Raw genomic sequence first — 22,823 nt, forward strand, 5'->3', positions numbered from 1 at the left:
GGGAGAGGGCAATAAGAGAAAAAAGGTAGAGTAGAAGATAGTGAAGAAAACAATGGGAAAAATGCAAAAAGAAAAACAAAGAATGGGGTTAACCACAAGAAAGAAAAAAATGGGAACTAGGATTTGGGAAGAGAGAAAAAGTTGAAAACTAGAACCTGGGAAGGGAAGACTAAAGAATAATAATAATAAGGGGGAAAAAATAATAATTTTTAAACAAACAAAAATAAACAAACTAAAAAAAAGAAAAAAAAAAATCTGGGCAGGGTGGGGCAGGGTACCCAGGCTCCTTCTGAGCACACAGACTGGGATGGAATTCCTGCCAGCTCAGAAGGTGGGTGGGAGTGAGAGATAGCCACACTTCCATTCACCAAAAGGGTGTGGGGTATAAGAGTAACAAGGGGAATATCACACCTTTCCAGCAATTTGTGTCCAGAATGTCCTTGTGGTTCCTGGCAAGCAGAGCCTATTCTTAGGTTCATGGAATCTCAGAGAACACTGTCACTTTAAATATCCAAAATGTTCGAACTGCTTGTAAACATTCAAAATGACTGCACCTTCCGGACAGCCGAAAGTCCATAGCTCAGCCCGCCTTCCTCTTTGCTGCTTCTGCTTTTATTCACCAGTCACCAGTGCAGTCCTCCATGCAACCCCTGGTTAGCAGGGCTGTTTTTTTAGGTTAATTCTTAAGTCCTAACACCAGTCGGCAATATCCAAGCTGTCTGTGCCATCAGGATTGCTGACAGACTACAGCTTATATGTCTTCTTTTTTGGTGTTTTCATGCAGATTCTTCTACTAGTTGGAATTTAGTCCACTTCTATATCCTTCCCTTCAAAGCTCAGGGCTCCAGGATTATCTTCTGTATCTGTGCTAATTGATTCCATTTTTCTTTGTTGAAGAGGGTCTGTGCAATCTGTCTGCCTATTCCATCATCTTACCAGAACTTTCCTCTCTATTTCTGGTCTTGCGAGCATATTTTAATTTGGGGAATTGTTTTTCTGGCTTGGTTTCAAGATGATGTTGTCATTTGTCTTAATCTTATGTTGTTGTCTTTTGTTGTGTATTCTCTGTCCAAAGGATACCCTTTAGCATTTCTTATCAAGTTGGTCTGGGTTTTGCAAGTTCTTTTAATTTCTGTTTATGGAAATGTCCCAATTTCACCACAGTATTTGGGAGACAGTTTTGCTGAATGTATAAATCTTGGTTGGTCAGTTTTTCTTTTCAAGGTTTTATATATGTCATCCCATTTCCTTCTTGCCTCCACAGTTTCTGCTGAGAAGTCAGTTTAGTCTTATTGATTGCCCTTTGTAGGTAACATTTCAATTCTACCAAGCTGCTCTCAAGACTCTTTTTTTGGTCTTTGTTTTTGTAAAGTTTGATTATATTATGTCTTGGTGACTTTCTTTTGGAGTCTATATGAGGTTCATTGACCTTATTGGATAGATAACTTTTCAACTTCCATAATATTAGGCAAGTTGTTTACTAACAAGTCTTCAAAAATTTTCTCTGTGTTTCTTCCCCCTCCTTCTTGTTTTGGAAATCCAACCACACCTATTTTTTTCCTCTTGATAGTGTCCCACGTAATTCTTAGGCTTTCTTCGATTTTCTTCATCCTTTTTTCTAACTTTTCCTCATACAAATTGGTGTCAAGGAATTTGTCTTGTAGCTGGTTGTTTTGTTCTTCAATTCAATTATGTTCTTTTCTTTCAAATATGTTACCAACCTCCATAATTTTAGTGTTAATCTTCTGGATTTGTAATCGCTGTGTTTTTTTTTTTTTTATTATTATTATTATTACTTCTAATTGCCTATTTATTTTGTCATTTTACTCTTGTATTGTTTTCCTGAATTATCTAGGATATTGTCTGTGTGTTCCTTGATTTTGTTTGTAGTTTCCTTGAGGTCTTGGAAGGCCCTATATATATTTTTTGAGCTCCTTATCAGGTAGCTCTATTACCTGTTCTTCATTGGGGAGATGTCTTAGTTCTCTAGTGCTGCTTTAACAGAAATACCACAAGTGGATGGATATAACAAACAGGAATTTATTTTCTTACAAATTAAGAGGCTAGAAGTCCAATTTCAGAGTGCTGGCTCTAGGAGCTGGGTGAAGGTCCCTCTTTCAACCTTGGGCTTCAGCTCTGTCTCTTGTTATAGCCCTCTGGTGTTGAAGGCATCTCCTACCTCAGGCAGCTACTGCCTCCTGAGGCTAATGAACCCAAGGTTGGCAGGTAAAATGGCATAACCCCAAGATCAACAGGCCAGTGGCAGTCCACTGGTTTAAGTCTAGAAACTAGAGATGAAGACTTGGCCAAATGCAAGATCCAGAAGTGCCCAAAAGCCAGAGACCTTCCTCAAAGCTTCTCCTTATATACTGGAAGCAGGCTACAGCTTGAAGGCAACTACTTAGCTGCTCACAACAGATTCCACCATGGAGGAGATTGCAATCTCATCAGGGGGAATAACTACCTCCAGCTGCCAAACACTAAAAACCACAGCCCAGCCAAGTTGACACACAACCTTAACTACCACAGGAGGTTTCCTAGTTCTTTATTGTGGTCACTTACTTTCATCATCTTGTCCTGTTTATTTGTTTGATTTGAAGCTGTCTTTTGTTTTCAAGACATTTTGGACTTGTTATTTTTATTTGTTGATTATGTGTTGGTTTGTTTCATTCTGATATTTTGTTTTGTTTTGTTTTGATATATCTAGATAGGTGGGGTAGGTATGCTTCTTTAGTTGTCAGTTTGGCAGCACTGGGATGCTCCCTACCTGTCTCCTGGTGGATGGACTAACTGGTGGGAATGTGTGTGCAGGTTGCTGTTGGTGTGAAGATGAGCTAAAGGTGCAATGAGCAGGTGTTGTCCACCATCTATCATTGATCCAGTGGTGTAGGAGTGGGCCATTGGGTGAAGGAATATGTGGTATGTGTAGTAGGGAAATAATGACCACCTCCCATTGGATGGGACAGGGAAAAAAGAGGAGGGGAATATAAGAAGAAATGTGTATACAAGTAAAAGAAGAGGAGGAAGAGGCAAAAACAAATGCATAAAATGGAAAAAGAAAATGGGGGGGAGGCTGGTTGGCTGGTAACAGTGGCAACAGCTGGCTGTCTCACTATTGGTGGGAACATGTTCCCATGGAAGGGGCAGTAACCTGGCATGTACATGCACCTCCAACAGCAGAGGCCATGGTGTACGTATCTTGTGTTCTATGAGAGCAAGACTTGTCAATCACATAGGCACCAGCAAGTAGAGCATGAAGATATTTGGTTCTGTCTGCTTTGGGTGTGGTGCAATGAGTGGCTGTGGTGAGGGGAGGTTATCCCAGGAACCAGGCTGTGGCGGCACAGAAAGAGAACTATATCTAACCATCAAGTTGGTGGGGACAAGAAGGAAACTCACTGGGAAGGTGTGATGGGGAAAGAGGGAAAACACACTTCTCCCATTGTAGTTCACTGATGTGGGTCCAATGTACTTCTGGGCACATGTAGCCAATTACTGAGTTGCCCTGACTCAACCAAGAGTAGGGGGCAACCCAGAGTCTAGCATCTCCATCACCACCGCACAGACTTTCCCTTTTGTGTGGGTCCTCAACCCAAATGATTAGCATTCACTAGTAGTGAGTTGTTTCATCCCCCTTCAGTGGTTCCCTGCTTGCTCTGCAATCACCTATGCCACAGGGAATCTCACTCATTTTCTTGCACTTTCGTCTCCCAGATCTAGCTCATACTCTGCTCACCTTGTTTCACTTCAGATCTGTCTACACTGTCTCTCTGTCCTAATGTGAATTAGTGAAGTTGGTTTCTCTTCACCTGTGTATAATGCCTTTTGTGTCTCCAAATGGTCACACTTCATTGATCCCTGGCTTCTCCTCTTTCCCCAGTCACTGTTCTCCTTCTCCCTCTGTTTCCCTTTCTAATTGGCACTCAGTCTAATTCTTTATCCTTTCATTTGATGCTCAGATTTCCAGGATTATCATCTGTATCTGCATTCAGTTCTTGAGGGTCTGTATTGTAGAGGGATTGCACAAAGTGTGTCACCAGGATGCCTTCTTATTTCTTTCTTGAGTTAAGCAATTTAAGTGAGTTAAAGATGCAATACAAAGCCAAAAATATTTCAGTGAATTTAATAAACTTGGAAAAGTGACTGAAAGTCACCACCAAAATGCAAGGGAAATGTCAGAAGACAGCACAGAGCAAATGTTCTAGCTTTCAATAGAGAAGAAGAGAGGGAAAAGACTTACAGAAACTGGAGGCAAGTATATTATTCTTAACACCTCATGTAAAGTCCTCAAATTAATTATTTATAAGGAGTTACTAAACATTTAGAAAAAGACAATATGATTATCAAAAGTCAGCATAGACAGACTTAAAAAAAATTCATTAAAGCTAAGCCAATTCACTGTAGTGGCAGTTTGTGATTGCTGGTGTGGTGGTGATCATTAGAAATACCAGTTTGAAAATATCTCAATCACTATATTCTTCTCAGTCTTGGAAGACATTCAATGAAATCACAGAACTGCAAATATATTTGGAACCTTATCAATAATTTATCCCAAATTTCTAACCTATAGAAATTTTTGTGGTTATTTATTTATTTATTTCTATAACAGTAATTGGTGCTTGAACATAACAAAAGTTAATCCATTTCACTTTGGAATGATTTGAAATGTATTGCTGAAAATTTGTTTGCATATAAAGGTAAACTATTGATCCTACTTCTTTTCTCTTCATCATTAAAAGTCTAATCTTCTCACATAATGCCTTTTAAGTTTTCATACTCTGTCATGCTAAACATATGGAAAATAGGGAGCTATGTTTGAGTATTTAATTTTGATTGAGCAATCATATTAAAGAGGTCTAATTAGTAGCTCATTGTCGAGTAGACTGAAGTATTGTCTCTGTTTACTTTCTGTTCATTAAAAAAAAAATCTGTGTTAAGATCAAGTGATTGCCCAGCCCAAAGATGAAACAAGGCTAAAGAAGACCCACGTTGGATGATTTAAGCTAGATTTACTGAAAGCATTAACAGGATATAGTAACAGATTGGTGCTCTGGTGGTGTAGTGCCTAAGGCATTTGACTGCTAACTAGAAGGGTGGTGGTTCAAACCCACCAGCCACTCTTAAGAAAGAAGATGGGGCAATCTACTTCTATAGTGATACTGCCTTGGAAACCCAAGGAGGGGTCACTATGCATCAAAATCTATTTGACTATATTACAACAGCAGTAATTGATTGGAACTAATATATTTTAACAGCAATAAGTGCAAATGTTCAAAATAAGACATCCAAAATTTTCTGTATAAGTAAAAATGACATCAACAGGTCAAGTGAAAACTACTTAGAGAATTTAATTGATGAGAAGCTCATAATGAGTGAGATAAGGTGTAATAGTATCTGAATGGACTCCTTTAAAGCAAGCATGACCATTATTTCCACTGGACTTATGCTAGCCAACCATACAGGAAGCATTAGTTACTGTTCAAGTACACCAGTAAACTAAAAATTGTCTTGAGAGGGCGACTAGGGTGGTTAAGGATTGGAAATGACTAGGAAATACACTGAAATAAACTTATGAAGCTTAGCACCAAATGAAAAGCCTTGGGATGGGAGTAGGGAAGCAAAATTCTTTTAAAGAGTTAGAAGGTTTATTTTGCCCAAGAAAACAGCATTAGTACTACTTTATGGAGTTTGAGGAGGAAAGAGAGGTGTAGAGAATTCATTGGAATAAAAAGAACTTCCTTAAACAATAGATGTAGTAAAGGCCCTTCACTAAGAAAAAGTCAAGCCCACTCCTCAAGGGTGTTGTTGGGGGTGTGGTCTTCGCTAATTGGAAAGGATGTTAAGTCAACTTTAATGTCCCATCCAAGGGCTTCAATGGATCTCTTCAAAAGAACATAGTTTATAGGCTGGTGGCTCACGGCTAAGGAAGAGGATTCAATATTGGGCCCATTCTGTTGCTCTATGAAATATGAATAGTGAGAATTTCCTGCAACCGGTTCACTTACAACCAGCTGTTATGCTGCGGTTCCCTTTTGAAATATCAGTGCTACGCTACCCCTGAACAGGGAGCGGGCAATGAGAAGAGAGGAGAAAGACACTCTTGTGTTAATCTTCCATTTCAGTTCCAAACATTCCTAATCTGTTATGTCAATTTGAGTTTATAATTGAATTTAAAGCTTCAAGTTTCCCTTTCAGAGATAGGGTGGGGGACTGAAACAGCTGCTAAAACTAGGGAGTGGCTAATAAATAGTTGCAAGGGGGCAAGCCCAATCTGTTTTTAAACAACAACAATAGAAGTGGTTTAAGCAAGAGGGAGGACAGCAAAGGGGGAGGGAAAAGGAGCCCTACTTTGCCCCCACCCCCAACACCACACTTGGTCTGACAGTTGGCTCACTCCACTGAGGGAGGAGATGAACATAGAAACAGGTGCGCCCCACCCCTACTCCCATTTCCCCATTTCTTGCTGCGTCCGGTGTGCCAGAAAACAATTAATCAAGGCCAAAGACTACACAGGGAGAACAGGAGGGGATGGGGTCCAGGAGAAAACCCAAGAGTCATGTACTGTGTACATTGCAGATGACATCATTGCCTGAAAGAAATTTAACCTTCCCCTTCCCGGAGATGGATGCAACCATGTCTGTGCCAGAGCAGGAGTGGGGTTGCCTAGAAGGTGTGAAATCTGTAGCAGAAGGAGCACCCATGCTTGGGAGAGGTGTGGGGGCGTGAGAGGAAGACCTGGAGAGAATGTGCAGGGATATTGCGGGGCTGGAGGCTTTTGCACCGCCCAGGGCTCCGCCCCCCGCTGGAGACCAAGCTCGGCCCTGGGAGGGGCACGCCAGTTTGGGGGTGGGGAATGTGTGCGCGAGGGGGTGAGTCTGTGGTGGCGGCTGAGGAGTGGGCGGAGAGCCGCCTGCGCATGTCAAGGTTGATCCGGTACTCAACGCGAGGCGGGGACCTGGAGAGGGGCAACCGGTCTCCAGCCACCGAAGGTCCAGGCACCTCACGATCTGGGAGCGAGCTCCAGGGGAGGGGTTCACCCTTCCCACCAACCCTCATTTCTGACTTCGCCAGCCAGACAGGAGCCTCCGCCTCCTTCCCGGCACCTCCGGGCCTCCCCGGGGAGCCGAAGACGGGTGTGGACGGGGCCGACGTGGAACGACTTCTCCAGCTCAGACGGGCGGCCCTGGTGGCTTCGGGTGTGCGAGACACGCCCAGCTGGAGAAGCCAGCCAGGGCAGATGCACCGGGATCTCTCGGGTCTCGGTGGATTTTGGTCGGGGCGTAGCTGTTCGTAGGGGAGGAGCGGTGGATAAACAAGGACCCCTTCGACAGCAGGGCCACTAGAGTCTGAGCTATTCCTTGCTTCCCAGCTGAGCTTCCCTAAGCGCAAACGAGAGAGGGCCAGGGAACTAACTGAAATTCCAGGTAGGCGGGGAGGATACTGTCCGTGGTGCTGACCCGGATCCCAGTCGGGTTCGGTGAGCGAGCGTGGAACTGCTGAGCCGCTCCAACCAACTGTGGCAGTCGACTTGGGTAGCTTCAAGCTGAAACTCCCTGTCCAGCTCCAACAGCCCGCAGACCTTCCCCAGTCTCGGGCGTTTGGCCCTTCCGTCAGTCAAAAAGTCGCCCCCTGGGGGCAGTTCGTCCCGAAGGGTTTCCTCGAAAGTATCTGAGAGGGCTCATTTCTTGACCGAGGGAATCTTTCTATTTAGTCCTGGGAATCCACTAGCTGGAAAGGATGCCTGCCTTCAACAGATTGTTTTCCCTGGCTTCCCTGGTGCTCATCTGCTGGGGTAAGTAGCAGCACCCTGCCGTGCAAAAAGCAGATAACAGTTATAATGCTAGCAATAATAACACGTATTGATGTCTGTGATAGCAAAAAGGAGTCCCGGTTAGCTTCTCTCTGTGCATCTCTGACAGACAAGGGGAAATCTAGAGGGATTCCATGAAAGCTAGGATTTTGAGATGGGAAAGACGCCTCCACCCCGCTGCTTTCTTCCGCAACCTCCCATGGTGGTTCTTCCACCTCTCCTCCAATTTCCTGACCATTCCAAATAATTTCTATTTATTCATCTATTTATTTTACTTTCCCTTTGCTGAAAGGGAATGCAGTCACGTTCATTACGAAAAAAAAAAAAAAAATTCTTGGTTGCAGTTCCATCTCATTCTTAATGAGGAGCCAATACTCCTGGCAGCCTTGCTGTATCTTCAAATCAGTTTCCTTACATTAAAAAAAAGAAGAAGAAAGAAAGCTAGATGCATGCATTTTGAGTGTTTGAAAATGCTTTAGTTGTAGATCCATCTGCTTCATTTGAATAATGAATGGAAGAACAGGTTTCAGCTATTTGCTGCTATGTATTTAGTAAACAGGAAACAAGGAATTGGATTTTTTTTTTTTTTTTAACATGTGGAACTAAGGTGCTTTGGTATTTGTGGAGCTAGATGCTTTGCCTCTGAAGACAAATAGACTCTTGTTTGTCTATTGTTGAGAAACTAGGGTGACTTTCTCCCTGCAAGTATGGGAGTCTTGCACTTGCAAAAGTAGCACTAAGCTAGGATGGTGTCATAGATGGGCTATTCTAGAGATGGGGTCCCTGGATATATGTAAAAGGGACTTAATGAGTCTATGTAACAATGTCTGAATATGTGATAAAGAGAGTGTTTTACTGTTTATCGATGTATCTCTCAGTGTCTGAATGTGTGCTAGTGTACACCTGAGCAGGTTAATATAGGCATCTGAAAGCATTGGTGAGGATGTGATTGTGTGTGTAGTGTGTGTGTGTGTGTGTAGGTCTTGTTATCTCTTTGATTAGGTCCTCACATCATATATAGGTATTATCCAATTGATATATTGCTTTGCATGATTTTAGTTACCTTCTTCCATACTAAAATAAATAACTAGCATAATTTAGTATGATTATTCCCACCTGCTTTGTTGAAACTAGACATTCTCCTATGAATGGAATGAAACTCATTCTGTGTGTGCAGTGGCAGACATGCTGATGGGAATTGTCTCCTTGCCATTTGGTATCACTTTGTCAAGCCTCCAGGACTGACTCTGGCTGCCAGCATTATCTGGATTTTGCATGTGACCAGAGGCAGAGCCAAGTTTCCTGTGGAACAAAATGCCTGATGGGCTAGGAAGAGAAAGGAGGAAAGGTAATGTCAGCCCCAAGGGCAGACTCACTGCCATCCATCCCCAGTAGAGTAGACCAAGCCTAGAGATGAAGCAGACATAATAGGTTGCCAATGATCTCACCTACCTTAAAGACTTAAGGCTGAGAGTTCCTTAGGGGAGGCTAAGACTAGGGACATGAAGCTTAGGAGAGGTTAGTCTGGCTGGATAGGAGAGAATATAGGAAAAGCAATAGAGATGAAGTTGTAGAAAGGGTTGGGGTAATATTCTTCAGAGCCATGAATAGCTTCCCTAACCCTCAATGTTTCCTAATCTAAACTTGTAGCATGCCTGCCTGAATTCTTATGGAGGGGATAGCATGCATCTTTTGTCCAAGGCTTGAGGAGCCTAGCTTGAAATCTTAGTTCTGCCACTAGATCACTATGTAATAATGTCAGAGCCTTAGCTTCCTCTTTTGTAAAGTAAGGAAGTTGGAGCAGATGACCCCTTTCATCTCCGCCATAGAATGGTAGGGAAATCTTTACAGAGTATTGCTAGAATTGGCAGAGTGCCTGGTCCCACTGTACCCCCATGCACGCTAAAAACCTTTGGAAGAAGTGTGCATATTACACACATCCTTACTCAGTCTCATCTGTTTTGTAATATGAACATTAGTTCACCAAACCCAAAAGCTGAAGAGGAAATGAGAGTTGGCTCAGGAAAAGCTAGCTGTTAAATGTAAGGGAAGGAGTGCTGCTTCACAAATGCCATTTCATTGTTTATGCACATAATTCCAGCATGGAAAGCACTTAGCTTAGTTGCAGTCCCCCTTCCCAAGTTGGTTTTCCACATGATCCCCAGTATAAGTGAAAACAGTCTTCTCTATTGTTTTATTTTTTGCATGTACAAAAAATATATTCTTCTATTGCCTTTAATGAAATATATTTTCTTTTTTTTAAAAAAAAAAATTTACACTTGCCTGGTATTTTACATTTTGCAAAGCAATTTTTAATCCATGACTTGTTTTGATCTCCATAATAATTCCACGATATAGTCAGAGGAGGTAGTATTCTTTCCACTTTAGAGATGAGAAAATGAGGTTGGTGGTATAAAGGACTTACTCTTGTCTCTTGATTTTGGTCTTCCAGTGCTCATTTTCACACATCTGGTGGATACATGTTGTGGTAGTTAAGGTTATGTGTCAACTTGACTAGGCCTGCTTTTGATTGGCTGGGAAGCTGAATGTAGTTATTCCCCCTGATGATACTGGTAAGCAATTCCATGATGGAATCTACTGTGAGCAGCTTAGTTAACTGCCTTAGTATAAAGAAGAAGCTTTGAGAAAGGTCTCTAGCTTTTTGGCACATCTGGATCCTTCATTTGGCCAAGTCTTCATCCCAGTGGCCTGCCACGTTGTCTGCCAATCTTGAGACTATTTCTGAACTTGAACTAGTGGTCTGCTTTGTTGCTTAATGATTTTCAGACTGTGCCATTTTACTTGTCAACCTTGGGTTTGTCAGCCTCAGCAGTCAGCAGCTGCCTGAATTAAGAGAAGCCTCCAGCTTCAGTGGGCTAGGAACAAGAGGTCAAGCTTTCACCCAGTACCTAGAGTTTGGCACTTTGAACTCAGACTTCTAGCCTCCTAAACTGTAAAGAGAATAAATTCCTGTTTGTTAAAACCATCCAGAGAACTAAAACACATGTACTGCTATGTAAAACTGCCAAGCAGGCATCTGTCCTCCCATCTTGATTGGGAGCCGCCATAACCTCAATTGTCTTTCCTAGGCCCTCATCTATTCTTTAAGTTCCTAGAGCTTCTGTGCTCTTCCTCTCATGTCTACCCTTCCAGCTGTCCCCTGTGTTCAGGAATATTTCCCACTCTTCCCTCAGCAGCTCTTTCTGAATCTCATTTCTTCAGTGCCCTACTTGATTTACTAATCTAATAGACCAAGTCATCTCAGGGTGCTAATATCTAAAAGTAGGTTTATTTATTATCCCCTCTTCTTGTTGTTGTTGTTATGTGCCGTTGAGTCAGCCCCGACTCATAGCAACCCCTCCTTGGGTTTCTGAGGCAGTATCACTATGGAAGTAGATTGCTCAACCTTTCTTCCAAGGAGTGGCTGGTGGGTTTGAACCGCCAGCCTTCTGGTTAGCAGTCAGGTGCTTTAGGCACTATGCTACCAGAGCTCCTATCCCCTCTTAGAAAGTATTTATATTATGACCCAAGCTTTCATTACCTTGGTACAAAGGAAAGCGTTCTAGAGCAGGCTCAGGAAGGGGCATTTGCAATGCCCAAGGAAGCAAAAGATTTAAGGACAGTAGAGAAGATTGTTCAACCTATGTTACTATCTACCTAATAACAGATTGATCTATTCCTTAGTTGGAATTCGTGACTGGTGCAAAGCGTTAACATGCACGGCTGCCAACTGAAGGTTGGAAGTTTGAGTTCACCACCAAGCACCAGAGAGAAAGGCCTAGTGGGCTACTTAAAAAAAAAAAAAAAATCAACTATTGAGAACCCTATGGAGCACATATGAGGTTTCCATGACTCAGTATCAATTTGACAGCTATCGGTGCTGGTATTCTTTAGTTAGATATAGCCATCATATTCTTCCTTATTCCTCTTAAATTTTCCATAATTACTTTGAAAATTGAAAAGGAGACTGAAGATCTAATGACTTGGCCAATACTATTCCACGAGTCTATCATTCAGTGTCAGCAGTGTTGGTTGAGCATCTATCATATGAACAAGCCCTTCTTGGATGCATAAATAATTTCCTAGAAGTAGAGTAGTGGTGTGCTGGACCCAAGGTCCCTGGGTGGTACAAACAGTTTGCAGTTGGCTGCTAACCAAAAGTTTTGTGGTTTGAACCTATGCAGAGGTGCCACAGAAGAAAGACCTGTCAATCTGCTTCTGAAAAGATTACAGCTATGGACCTCAGTTCTACTCTGTAACAAATGAGGTCACCATGAGTATGAATCAACTGAAAAGAAATGAGGCCTGCAGTCAGCTTGCACTCACTCACAAAAGGCATGTTCATGTCTCTTCCTAATTCTATGTTCAGTCACATTGATAGCTTGATATCAGCTTTAGTGGGTGTATTTACACCACAGAGATTGGCAAACACTACAAATCAGGGCCTTTTCTCCCCTCAAAGAACTCAGAGGGATAAATTGAAACATTTTTCAGGACACCACTGCATAGAGGGAAGAATGCTGCCTTCATTTAAACATAAATAAATAAATAAAATAAGAATTAGAAATATACTTATGAGAAGCACCTAGAAAAAAAGGACAGAAATAAATCCAGGTGTTCCAACACAATGTAGTAGATTGAACACAACTTTTGGAATCAGGCTGTCCTAAGTTCAAATATCTACCCACATGATCTTCAGAAAGTTGTTTAATCACTTTGACACTCAGTGTCCTTATCTAAGGTGGGATAATAGTAGCTACCTTTCCACCAACTTATTGTAAGTAATAAGTGAGATAATGTATGTAAAGGGGTTGTCCCATAAGCAAGTCTTAATGAGTAATAGCTATAAATAATAATAAGGTTATATCAGTTATGGCCATCATCAGGGCTAAGGGTCAGAGTGGTAGGGTGACAGAAAGAAAGAGTAGAATCATTTTGTGAAAGGATGAGTAGTTCTGCTTTTAGGACTAAGGTCTCTTATGTGTGGCTGTGGGGGAAGGATGGTGGAAGGGATGAACCCATACTTATCTGTTTCCTGTAGTTGCACACCAAACTACCTCAAAACTTAGTGCCTTACAATGATCAACATTTCAATTTCTCATGAGTCTGTGGCCTGGCTCTGCTGGGATTGGATCATGTGTCTGGAGCATTGACCACAGTGACTGGGGCAGCCAGGGCTTCACTCCATGTGGTTTTTCACGGTCTAGCAGAGTAGCTCAGGATTGTTCTTGTTGTGGTGGAAGGGTTCCCACAAGGAAGAGAGAGCAACTCCAATATGCAAGGCCTTTTCAAGCCTCTGCTGGCAACACATCTGTTAATGTCCCATGAGCAAAAGCAAGTAACATGACCAACTCTAGAAAGAGACATACTGCAAAAGGCATGCAAACAGGGATGGAAAGACTTTGTGGCCACATTGCAATATACTATCCAGGACTTCATGAGCAAACTTCACATGCTTTAAAACTGGATTTTTGCCTGGAGAAGAGAAGCAGTGGGGTCTGCTCTCTGGTTCTGCCTTGGGAACTCAGGAGTGAGAGAGACTACTCTACATTGCGGCCATTCCACATTCATGATCCAGACTACATGTATTCCACCTTTCCCTCATTTAGCTATGAATTAATTTACTGTGCTCCTCATAAAGGTCAACTCACATACTACAGAACATGTCCTCTCACCTAGTCAAGGACAGAAATCCAATACGTTATTTGCTTTCCAATCCCAACGCCTTCACTACCACCGTCATCCAAGCAAAATCGTCTTTCAGTCTGATCACTGTATCAGCCTCTCAACTCTTCTTCATTCTTCCTTCTCTCCCCTGACCTCTTTAGATTATTCTCAACACAGCAGATTATATACTTTTGTATAAAATCAGATTGTACCATTATTCCACTCAGAACCCTCTAGTGCTCCCCATTTTACTCTAAGCAAAGGTTAAAGTCCTACCTGTAAAGGACCTCTGGTGGCGTAGTGCCTATCGCCTTTGACTGCTAACCAGAAGGCTGACGGTTCAAACCCACCAGCCACTCCTTGAAAGGAAGATTGGACAATCTACTTCTGTAGTGATATCACCTTGGAAACCCAAGAAGGGGTTGCTATGAGTCGGATCCGACTCAATGGCAATAAGTTTTTTGTTTATGGCCTGTAAGACCTGCCTCCATGATCTGGCCCTGGTTTAGCTCTCCTACCTCATCTCCTTCTATTCTCATCATGGTCACTGTACTTTTACATTGAGGTCCTTGCTGTCTCTTAAGCCTTAAAAACACACTCCCACTCCAGGCCTCTCAAGTTTCTGTTTCCTCTCTTTGGCATGCCTTTCCCTAGATGTTTAGCTCACATCCCATTGCTTTCCTTCAATGCCATCTTCTCAGTGAGGCCTTCTTCAGTAACTCTGTGTATGCACTGTCTCCTCTGTTGTTGTTATTGTCTGCCATTGGACTCATAGCAACCCTATATACGACAGAGTAGAACTGTCCCATGGGGTTTCCTAGGTTGTAATATGTACAGGAGCAGATCACTAGGTCTTTTCTCCCACAGAACTGCTGGTGGGTTCCAATCACCAACCTTTTGATTAGCAGCTAAATGCTTAACCATTGCACTACTAGGGCTCCTCTTTTGTCTTCTCTTCTCTATTTTATTTTTTCTTATGGCACTTACTACAAATTAATATTATTTATTTTCTCTCTATCCCCCATGAGAATGTAGACTCTAAGAGCAGGGATAGTTTCTGCTTTGTTCCCTGTTGTATTCCAGTGCCTAGAACAGTGCCTGTCACACAGTAGGCACTCAGTATATTTGTTGATTAAATGAACAAATAAATGAAGGATAAAAAAACATGAATAAATGACATTTTTATAAAGCACATTCACATAAATTATTCCATAGAATTCTTATGGCTAGTCTGTTGTTGTTGTTGTTATGTGCCATGGAGTCGGACCCAACTCATAGCGACCCCTCCTTGGGTTTCCGAGGCAGTATCACTGTGGAAGTAGATTGCCCCATCTTCCTTCTGAGGAGTGGCTGGTGAGTGTGAACCGCCAGCCTTCTGGTTAGCAGTCAAGTGCCTTAGGCACTATGCTACCAGAGCTCCTGGCTAATCTATTAGATAGGTATAATTTTCAACATTTTGTTGATGAATAAACCGAGTCTCAGAAAAATTAAATAGTAGAGCAAACCCAAGCCTTCAGTTACTAAATATTGTAGGACATTTTCCTGTTCTGCTTTCAAAGTCACCATCATTGAATGGGCTCACCTTTACCACTTCTCCTTCAATATGAATGTTCCCCAAGGCTCTCTGCACATTCTCTACCCCTGCTATCCATTCCCAAATGTTTGTGCAAACCATGCCTTCTTCTTCTTCTTCTTCTTTTTCACCATACCTACAATCAAGACTTTAGACTCATCATATGCTGAGGATATTCCTGATAGTTTCTCCCTACATGAGGTCCCGCTACTAGAATGATGGTCCACATGCAGGGACAGGAGGCCCTCCTGCAGACTACACATAAGACCCTGTACCATCTTGTTCTCCTGTGCACATATACTCATTGAATAACTCCTTTTTGCAAACTATGACACCCTGAACTGATCATAATGGTCCAGATTTGTTCTGAACAGTGAGGAGGCAGAGTTCCTCCTTTGTTCTACACAGTGTACATCTGTTAATGCAGCCCACATTTGCACTTGCTTTGTTGGCAGCCTTGCCTCACTTTTGTCTCATTCTGAATTTGCAATCTGGTATACTTGCCTTTTGTTATGGGTGTATAGGCCATAAACTGTAAGTCCAAGCCTCCATGTGGCATGCAAGGTGTCTCAAAATGGGACCTCCCTCCAGACTTTTTACTTTCTCTCTCTCTCTACTCCTCTGTGTAAAGCACTGCCCCCGCCTACTGATAAGCTCATTGTCTTCCTCATTGCTACTCCATCCTCTATCACACAGCAGAATCACCTACGTTTTCCATAAAATAGATATAATTACATCTCTTCTGGCTTTAAAGCATTCAATACTTAATATTGTGAAGGACATATAGTGATTTTCATAACATGGCTCCTATCTACCTTTCAACCTCATGTCTCACCATCTTTCTCTTTCTTTCTAGTCCAACCAGAAATAAGAGCTCTTCCTTTGGAACAGAGCATACCACTAACATGTTGCTTGCATTATTTGGTTTAATTATAGTTAGGAATGGGTGTTTCCCTACTAGATTTTAAAGACCTTTAGGGCATGGTTATTGCTTTGTCCATCTTTGTATCTTTAGTCTAACACAGGACCTGGAATAGAATAGATTTTCAGATAATGTTTATTGAATGATTGGATGGATAGATGGATGAATGGGTATGTGGATGGTGAATGGATGGCTTTTATTACATGTCTATGGGTCATCCATGTCTGCTCCATCTTAGTCTGTGACTGTTCTGAGGGGACTCTGTCCATATTGTATACTCAGGGAGCACAGGGGAAGGTGGAGGTACATGCATATGGCTATTTTCAAATTTGTCTCATTCTTCTTCCTTTTCTGTCTCCTTTCTCCTCTCCTTTTCTCCCTTTCCAATGCCTCTCTCCTGCTTCCCTCCTCCCCAACACCTTCCATTCCTTCCTTGTCATCCGTCCTCTCTCCAGTCAGTGTCTGCTTCTCTGTGTGTGTGGAGGTGCCCTCAGAGACAGAAGCCGTTCAGGGCAACCCCATGAAGCTTCGCTGCATCTCCTGCATGAAGAGGGAGGAGGTAGAGGCCACCACGGTGGTAGAATGGTTCTACAGGCCTGAGGGCGGTAAAGATTTCCTTGTATGTATGACTGCTGACTCTGGATTTTGTTTTGCTGATCTCCACAATTCTTGCCTGGTTCCTGAAAGTCTAGGGGATAGCATTTATCAACCAACCACTGGCTCCCTCATTGAAGCATTGACAGCTCCTCAGAGATAGCTGACAGCCTTTGTTGAGCCCAGCCTCAGTGAAAAGAAAGGCACTTAGCCAGCTGCAAGCACCCCTGGTTACAAGCATGAGGGAGGATGAGAACGAAATATACAGTCTTTAGAGCCTACTATGTGCTGGTCACACTGCTAAACACTTTGCCTGTGTTTCATTTAATCTTCCATACCATCTTATTGTTGTTGCTGTTATGTGTCATCAAGTTGGACCCAACTCATAGCGACCTCTCCTTGGGTTTAGGTGGATTAAATTAGTAGAGAAATTGAAATAACTGTAAGCATCATTAATGAGATAACAAACATAGGTTATATCATTTAACTTTCACAATCCCATTGAATAAGAATGACAGGGATGACTAGAGCTGATGCTCAGTTGGTAAACCTAGTACAGCCACATCAGTGGCTATACTAGTGACTATAGCAGTTAGTTATAGAGCAATCTAAATAGTTTACCCACTGATGTGGCTGTACTAGGGTTACAACCTAACTGTACACCATAAGGAGCTCCATAAGGAGCTTTGGTGGCATAATGCCTAAGACATTTGACTGCTAAGCAGAGGTTGGTGGTTCACACCCACCAGCCACACCATGGAAGGAAGACTGGGCAAGTCTTACCACTTTAGAAACCCAGAGGGGGTCGCTGAGTTGGAATTGACTTGGTGGCAGTAAGTTTGGTTTTTTTGGCATAGCAGTTAGTGGATATTTATGCTAAACCACACAGGGGACCCCACCAATATCCTTCCCACCCCACCCCCTTCTCTAAGAATCCCTAGACTTCCCCATAATCTCAAAACTAAGGGATTAGCCACTAGCAGAACAGGGGGCCTGTGAGACTTTATTTCAGCACCATGTTGTTGTTATGTGCCGTGGAGTCAGACCCGAGTCATAGCCAATATCCATTCTGATTTGTTGGTGCTGCTGCCAAAATGATTGCTCAATATTTTGACAACCACTTTGGAGATGACCATTATTCACACATTCACTGGCTCTGAAGCCTGATTGTCTGGGTTTGATTCTTGACTCCATAATTTATTAGCTCCTTTTCCTTGGACAAATTACCTAACGTCTCTGTGCCTCAGTTTCCTCATTTCTAAACTGAAGATATAAGCCATAGCTACCTCATATGGTTGCTATGAGTATTTATGAGCTATAATTTTTATTGCATTTAAAAGAGTGCCTGGAGTAAATAAGCAATAGAAGTGTTTGCTAGATTGTTATATATGTATAACATATAGTGAAACCTGTGAAATCTGGAATTACATGACACTGCTTTGTTTTCTTGGTCTTGCAAGTTTTCTGCCTTTGACAGTGTGCAGTCTTACCACTTTTCTATCACTTGTCTTAGTGGAAAATATTTGTTTTCTTTCTCTGACAGGTTTCCACTTACACAGGTTCTAGCTTTTACTGTATATGCCAAAATAAATAAATAAATAAAATAAACCAAACCTGTTGCATCGAGTCAATTCCAACTCATTGTGACCCTACAGGACAGAGTAGAACTACCCCATAGGGTTTCCAAGGCTGTAAATTTATGAAAAGTAGGCTGTCATATCTTTCTCCTATGGAGCTACTAGTGAATTCAAGCTGCCAACCTTTCAGTTAGCAGCCAAATGCTTAACTACTGTACCACAGTGGGGTGTGTGCGTGTATGGTGGCACAGTGGTTAAGCACTGGCTGCTAACCAAACTACATAAATAAGGTAATTGAGGCACAAGATGTCAAGTTTAAAGTCAGCTAGCTGGTAAGAGAGCTTAGATTTGAACCACGTCATCTGACAACAGATTCAAAGCACTGTTTCCTGCACCACCCTGCCTTGCTGGAGGCAAATTCCTCTTCTGCAAAGACTTTTAATGGAGATAACAGCATGGTGAAACTGAGTTTCATTTGGTCTTCTTTCCAGCTTTCCTAAAGCTGAATGCATTTCTAACTCCAGAGTGTCTATTCCATTCTAATGTAGATTTGCTGCAATCAGTCACCAGGACAGGGGCCAGTAGAGACTTAACAGAACCTGGGTCAAGCTTGACTGTGCCACATCAGTCAGTGAAGCTGGGACTGAGATGAGACCCCAGGTTAAAGTCCATGTCATGGCTAGATATGAACAAGGTGGCTAAGAAGGAAGAAACTTAAAAAAAAAAATAAAAAATCACAATGATAATACAGAGCAATGCTAATAGCCATTTTTGGATGGTGGACATGTTCTATGCCTGTGCTGTCCAATACAGTAGCTGCTAGCCACAAGTGGCTACTGAGCAATGAAATGTGGCTAGTGCAACCGAGGAATTGGATTTTAAATTTTATTTCATTTTTAACTATTTAAATTTAAGTTGCCATATGTGGCAACCAGAATGGACAACACAACTGTAGAGAACACAAGGTGTGTCAGAAGACACAAGTGTTTGAGAAGAGGAATTTAGCAACCAGTTATAATTGCTTTGGAGTCAAAGCAAGAGACCTGATTTTGCATATTAGCTGGCAACTCTCTGCTCATCTGTGACACTCTGGCATCCTGGGTGCCCTCCCTGTGGCCTGGCCCAGATGACCCCATAGCCCCTCATTGAGTAACAGCATAGAGAGTTTAGTGTGTAGATGAGTGCATTCAATGTCTTCATTACTAATGAATCTACCTCTCTTGGTCTCTGTACCTTGTTCTCTCTCTGGCTGTCCCCATGACACATCTTTCTCTGTCTCTTGTTCTTCCATTTTACCTCTTTCCAATTATTTCTTCCTCTTTCCTTTCTTCTCCTTCTTTCCACCTCTTTTTTTCTGCCAAGCTTCTTCCTGCCTACATTTCTATTTCTCCTCCCCTGCCATGTCCATATGCCCTGATTCTCACCTGCCTTTGTTCTTCTGTCATTATTGAATGGTGTCCCTCTTTCTGTCTTTTCTCTCTTCCCTGCCCTCTTCTGTCCCTCTTCACCCCACCCCACATTCTGGGTTTCCCCATAACCTTGTCCCGTCTCATCCCTGTCTGCGTACAATTCTGTTCCATCTCTCTGCCTTGTCTCTCCATCTCTGTTCTGTTCTACCCTCTCTCCCGGCCCTACCTTCCTCTACTTCTCTGCCTGTAGATCTATGAGTATCGAAATGGCCACCAGGAGGTGGAGAGCCCCTTCCAGGGACGCCTGCAGTGGAATGGGAGCAAGGACTTACAGGATGTGTCCATCACTGTGCTCAATGTCACACTGAATGACTCCGGCCTCTACACCTGCAATGTGTCCCGGGAGTTTGAATTTGAGGCACATCGCCCATTTGTGAAGACTACACGGCTTATCCCCCTCCGAGTCACTGAGGAGGGTAAGGCTTGGGCACCAGGTCCCAAGGGTGCCCTGCTCTTGGGGGAGGGAAGATAATGGGTTTCCACACAAGTGAGAAACTTGAAGAGTGTAAAAACACGTATTTGGGTTGTTGTTGTTATGTGCCATTGAGTCGGACTCGACTCATAGCAACCCCTCCTTGGGTTTCTGAGGCAGTATCACTATGGAAGTAGATTGCCCAACCTTCCTTCAGAGGAGTGGCTGGTGGGTTTGAACCTCCAGCCTTCTGGTTAGCAGTCAAGTGCCTTAGGCACTATATTACCAGAGTATTTGGAAGGTGATATCTAAATAATTCACCATTGACCTATTTTCCTTTAGTAGCTGGCTTTTCTGTTCCTTTCTACAAAGCAGAAAGGCTTGGTGATGATAGAATAACCTCTTCCTGGCCTTTGGACTCTTATATTTAGAGCCTCTACAAAACCTAAAACAACCAACTCAGCTACCCCATCTTCTCTGAGCTGTGTTGAATCCCTGACCCAGTGGCCTGGGTCAGAGATTTTTCACAAGGTAAGGTTATCTAGAGGTTATCTATCCTCCTGCCTATAAGCAATACATACCTCTGTACCAGTGGTTCTCAAACTTTAGCAAGCCCCACAGTCTTCTGCAGGGCTTTTTAAAGCCTAGACTTTCTGATTCCATAGGTCTGGCCTGGAGCCTGAGCATTTGCGTGTCTGAAAAATTCCCAGGGGATACTGATACTGCTGGTATGGGGACCACATTTGGAGAACAACTGCTGTAAACCAAAGTTTGGCAATCTTTTGTTTTCCTCCACCATAATCACACATGTAGCCCTTTCTCTCACTATAGAACCTCATTCTCAATGGGACAGGGGAAAAAGTTGATAGGTCTCTGGTGTTTAGTTTAAAGGCTTCAGACTCCCACAGCTAGTTTCTTGCTAGGGTAGGAAATCCTTTCAGCACTCTAACTCAAATGGTCCTGCTGCAGCCTGAGTCTGAGAATCCTGAGAGTGGGGTTGGGGGGTACTCCTTCATTCCTTCAGTGGTCTTGTTCTGCTTTCAGTGGGCTCCAAGAACTCTTGAAAATGATCCTTCACTTGTCTAAAGAGTGAAATATGCATCTCCTTTTGTGTTTTCTCATCCAGGCTAAATGAGATTCCATTTTATTTAGCTTTTCTCAGACACCTATTGCCAACACTTTCTTAGCACTACTACTGCCCCAAGGTACAGTATGGTGAGCAGGCAAAAGGTACAGGATAAGAAAGAAGAGGCCCATTAAAGATGGTCAGGACTTTTCCTAGAAAAGGGATTCTAGGAATCCTGATTTCTAGTCTACAAGTTTATTTCTTACCATAAGTTATTCTGATAAATGTTACGAGTTTAAGCTGCTTCAAGGAGAAAGACATGTAACATATCAGACAACATGACTAAAATGGAAGGTAGGTTAATTTTGAAAGTGTAAAAAGACTATCAGGACACCTGAATCTAGACCTGCTGAGCCACTTCCTTCCTCTTAGCCTGTCTCTTTTGTGCAAAACAAAGAGGTTGGACTGGAAGCTCTGTAATGTACTTTTCCGTTCAGAAGTTCCTTTGTCCTCCTCTCTGTTTACACACCTCTCCTCCCTGGGGGCAGGGAGCCTGGTGCCCTCTGCTGGCCACTGTCAGGAACTGTTGGCTGGTGACAGCCAGAAGGTAGAAAGGTGCCTCTTTGTTTCCACCTCCTGCTCTCTCAGGCTTTTGCCTCCAGAGAGCCTAGTGAGCAACCAGTGGAAAGTGTGGCAAAGCTGAGCCAGTCTGCCTGCCAAGGACCAGGATAAACCTTGGGTAAGAATAGAAGGAAAACAAATTTGTTATCAGAGACAGACTCTGGGGATGTTAGGGCTGGAAGGAAGTGTGGATATCATTTAACCAGAGGTTCTGAACAAAGAGCGGGCATCAGAATCACTCATGGGGCTTTTCCTAAATGTAGAGCCTCTGCACGACTCTTGCAGTTGTGATTTCAGTAGGTTTGAGGTGAGGTCTAGCATGTGTAACTTGAAATGACTCCTCAGGTGATTGGAGGGTGCCATACTGGTGTTCCTCATTTAGTAGATAGGAGAACATAGTGTTGGAAGAGTGAGGGGTTCAGTTAGGGCCATAAAGCACATTTGCACCAGAAGCAGGACTGGAATACACCTTTTGGGGGGTGAGGGGCATGGGCGCAGAAGCTTTGTGACTCCTTGACAGCCCTCCCCATCAGAGACTCATTACTAAAATTACTAAATTGCTCAGAGCTATCCACTCCACCATGGTACACCCCGTTTCTCCTTCCTTGTGATCCAAGAGCATCTCGTCTTTAAACTTAGACCTATCTTGTCTAAGTCTTTCCTCCTCTGGATCTAAGACTGAAATCTGAGATCTTTTCACCTTGAAGTCATGAAAATCATTGAAGGCAGCTTCCTATGTTACTACTTCAGAGCTACTGCATTTTAAAAGAGATAGCATGCTTTAAGCCAGACAAACACATCATAAATGGTGTATTAGACAGTAGCCAGCCCATGAGAAGACATTTGAGGTGTGTGGTGTTTCTTGTGTGCTTCAAGCTGCATCTCTGATCTCTGTTAGGAAGCTTGAATGACCTTGGAGTGCTTAGACTGCTTCTCTGAGCTTGAAGATCATGGTTGGCCATGCTGGGCTTTAATGAGCAAGACCTTGAAGGTGAATTGGGGACTCTGGATAACTAATGACCATGAACATGATTTGCTGGTAGGAGATGGGGAGAGGAGAGATGACTGCCACCTTCCTCCCCATTTGTTGTTGTTGTTAAGTGCCGTCGAGT

At 42.8% G+C, this 22,823-nt stretch overlaps 1 protein-coding gene across 1 annotated transcript in view; it reads left to right on the plus strand.

Annotated features, from left to right (window-relative positions):
• Window positions 1-7,737: 7,737 nt before the first annotated feature.
• The window catches only part of SCN3B (sodium voltage-gated channel beta subunit 3), a 24,268-nt gene continuing 9,182 nt past the window's right edge, over window positions 7,738-22,823 (plus strand). Inside the window, exons 1-3 of the mRNA XM_007949939.1 lie at window positions 7,738-7,792; window positions 16,428-16,591; window positions 19,803-20,028. Coding sequence (XP_007948130.1) covers window positions 7,738-7,792; window positions 16,428-16,591; window positions 19,803-20,028 — 445 coding nt within the window. The remainder of the gene's footprint in view (window positions 7,793-16,427; window positions 16,592-19,802; window positions 20,029-22,823) is intronic.

The sequence above is a fragment of the Orycteropus afer genome, unplaced genomic scaffold (genome assembly GCF_000298275.1).
Source record: "Orycteropus afer afer isolate SDZICR_OR568_19922 unplaced genomic scaffold, OryAfe1.0 scaffold00258, whole genome shotgun sequence".
NCBI lineage: Eukaryota > Metazoa > Chordata > Mammalia > Tubulidentata > Orycteropodidae > Orycteropus > Orycteropus afer.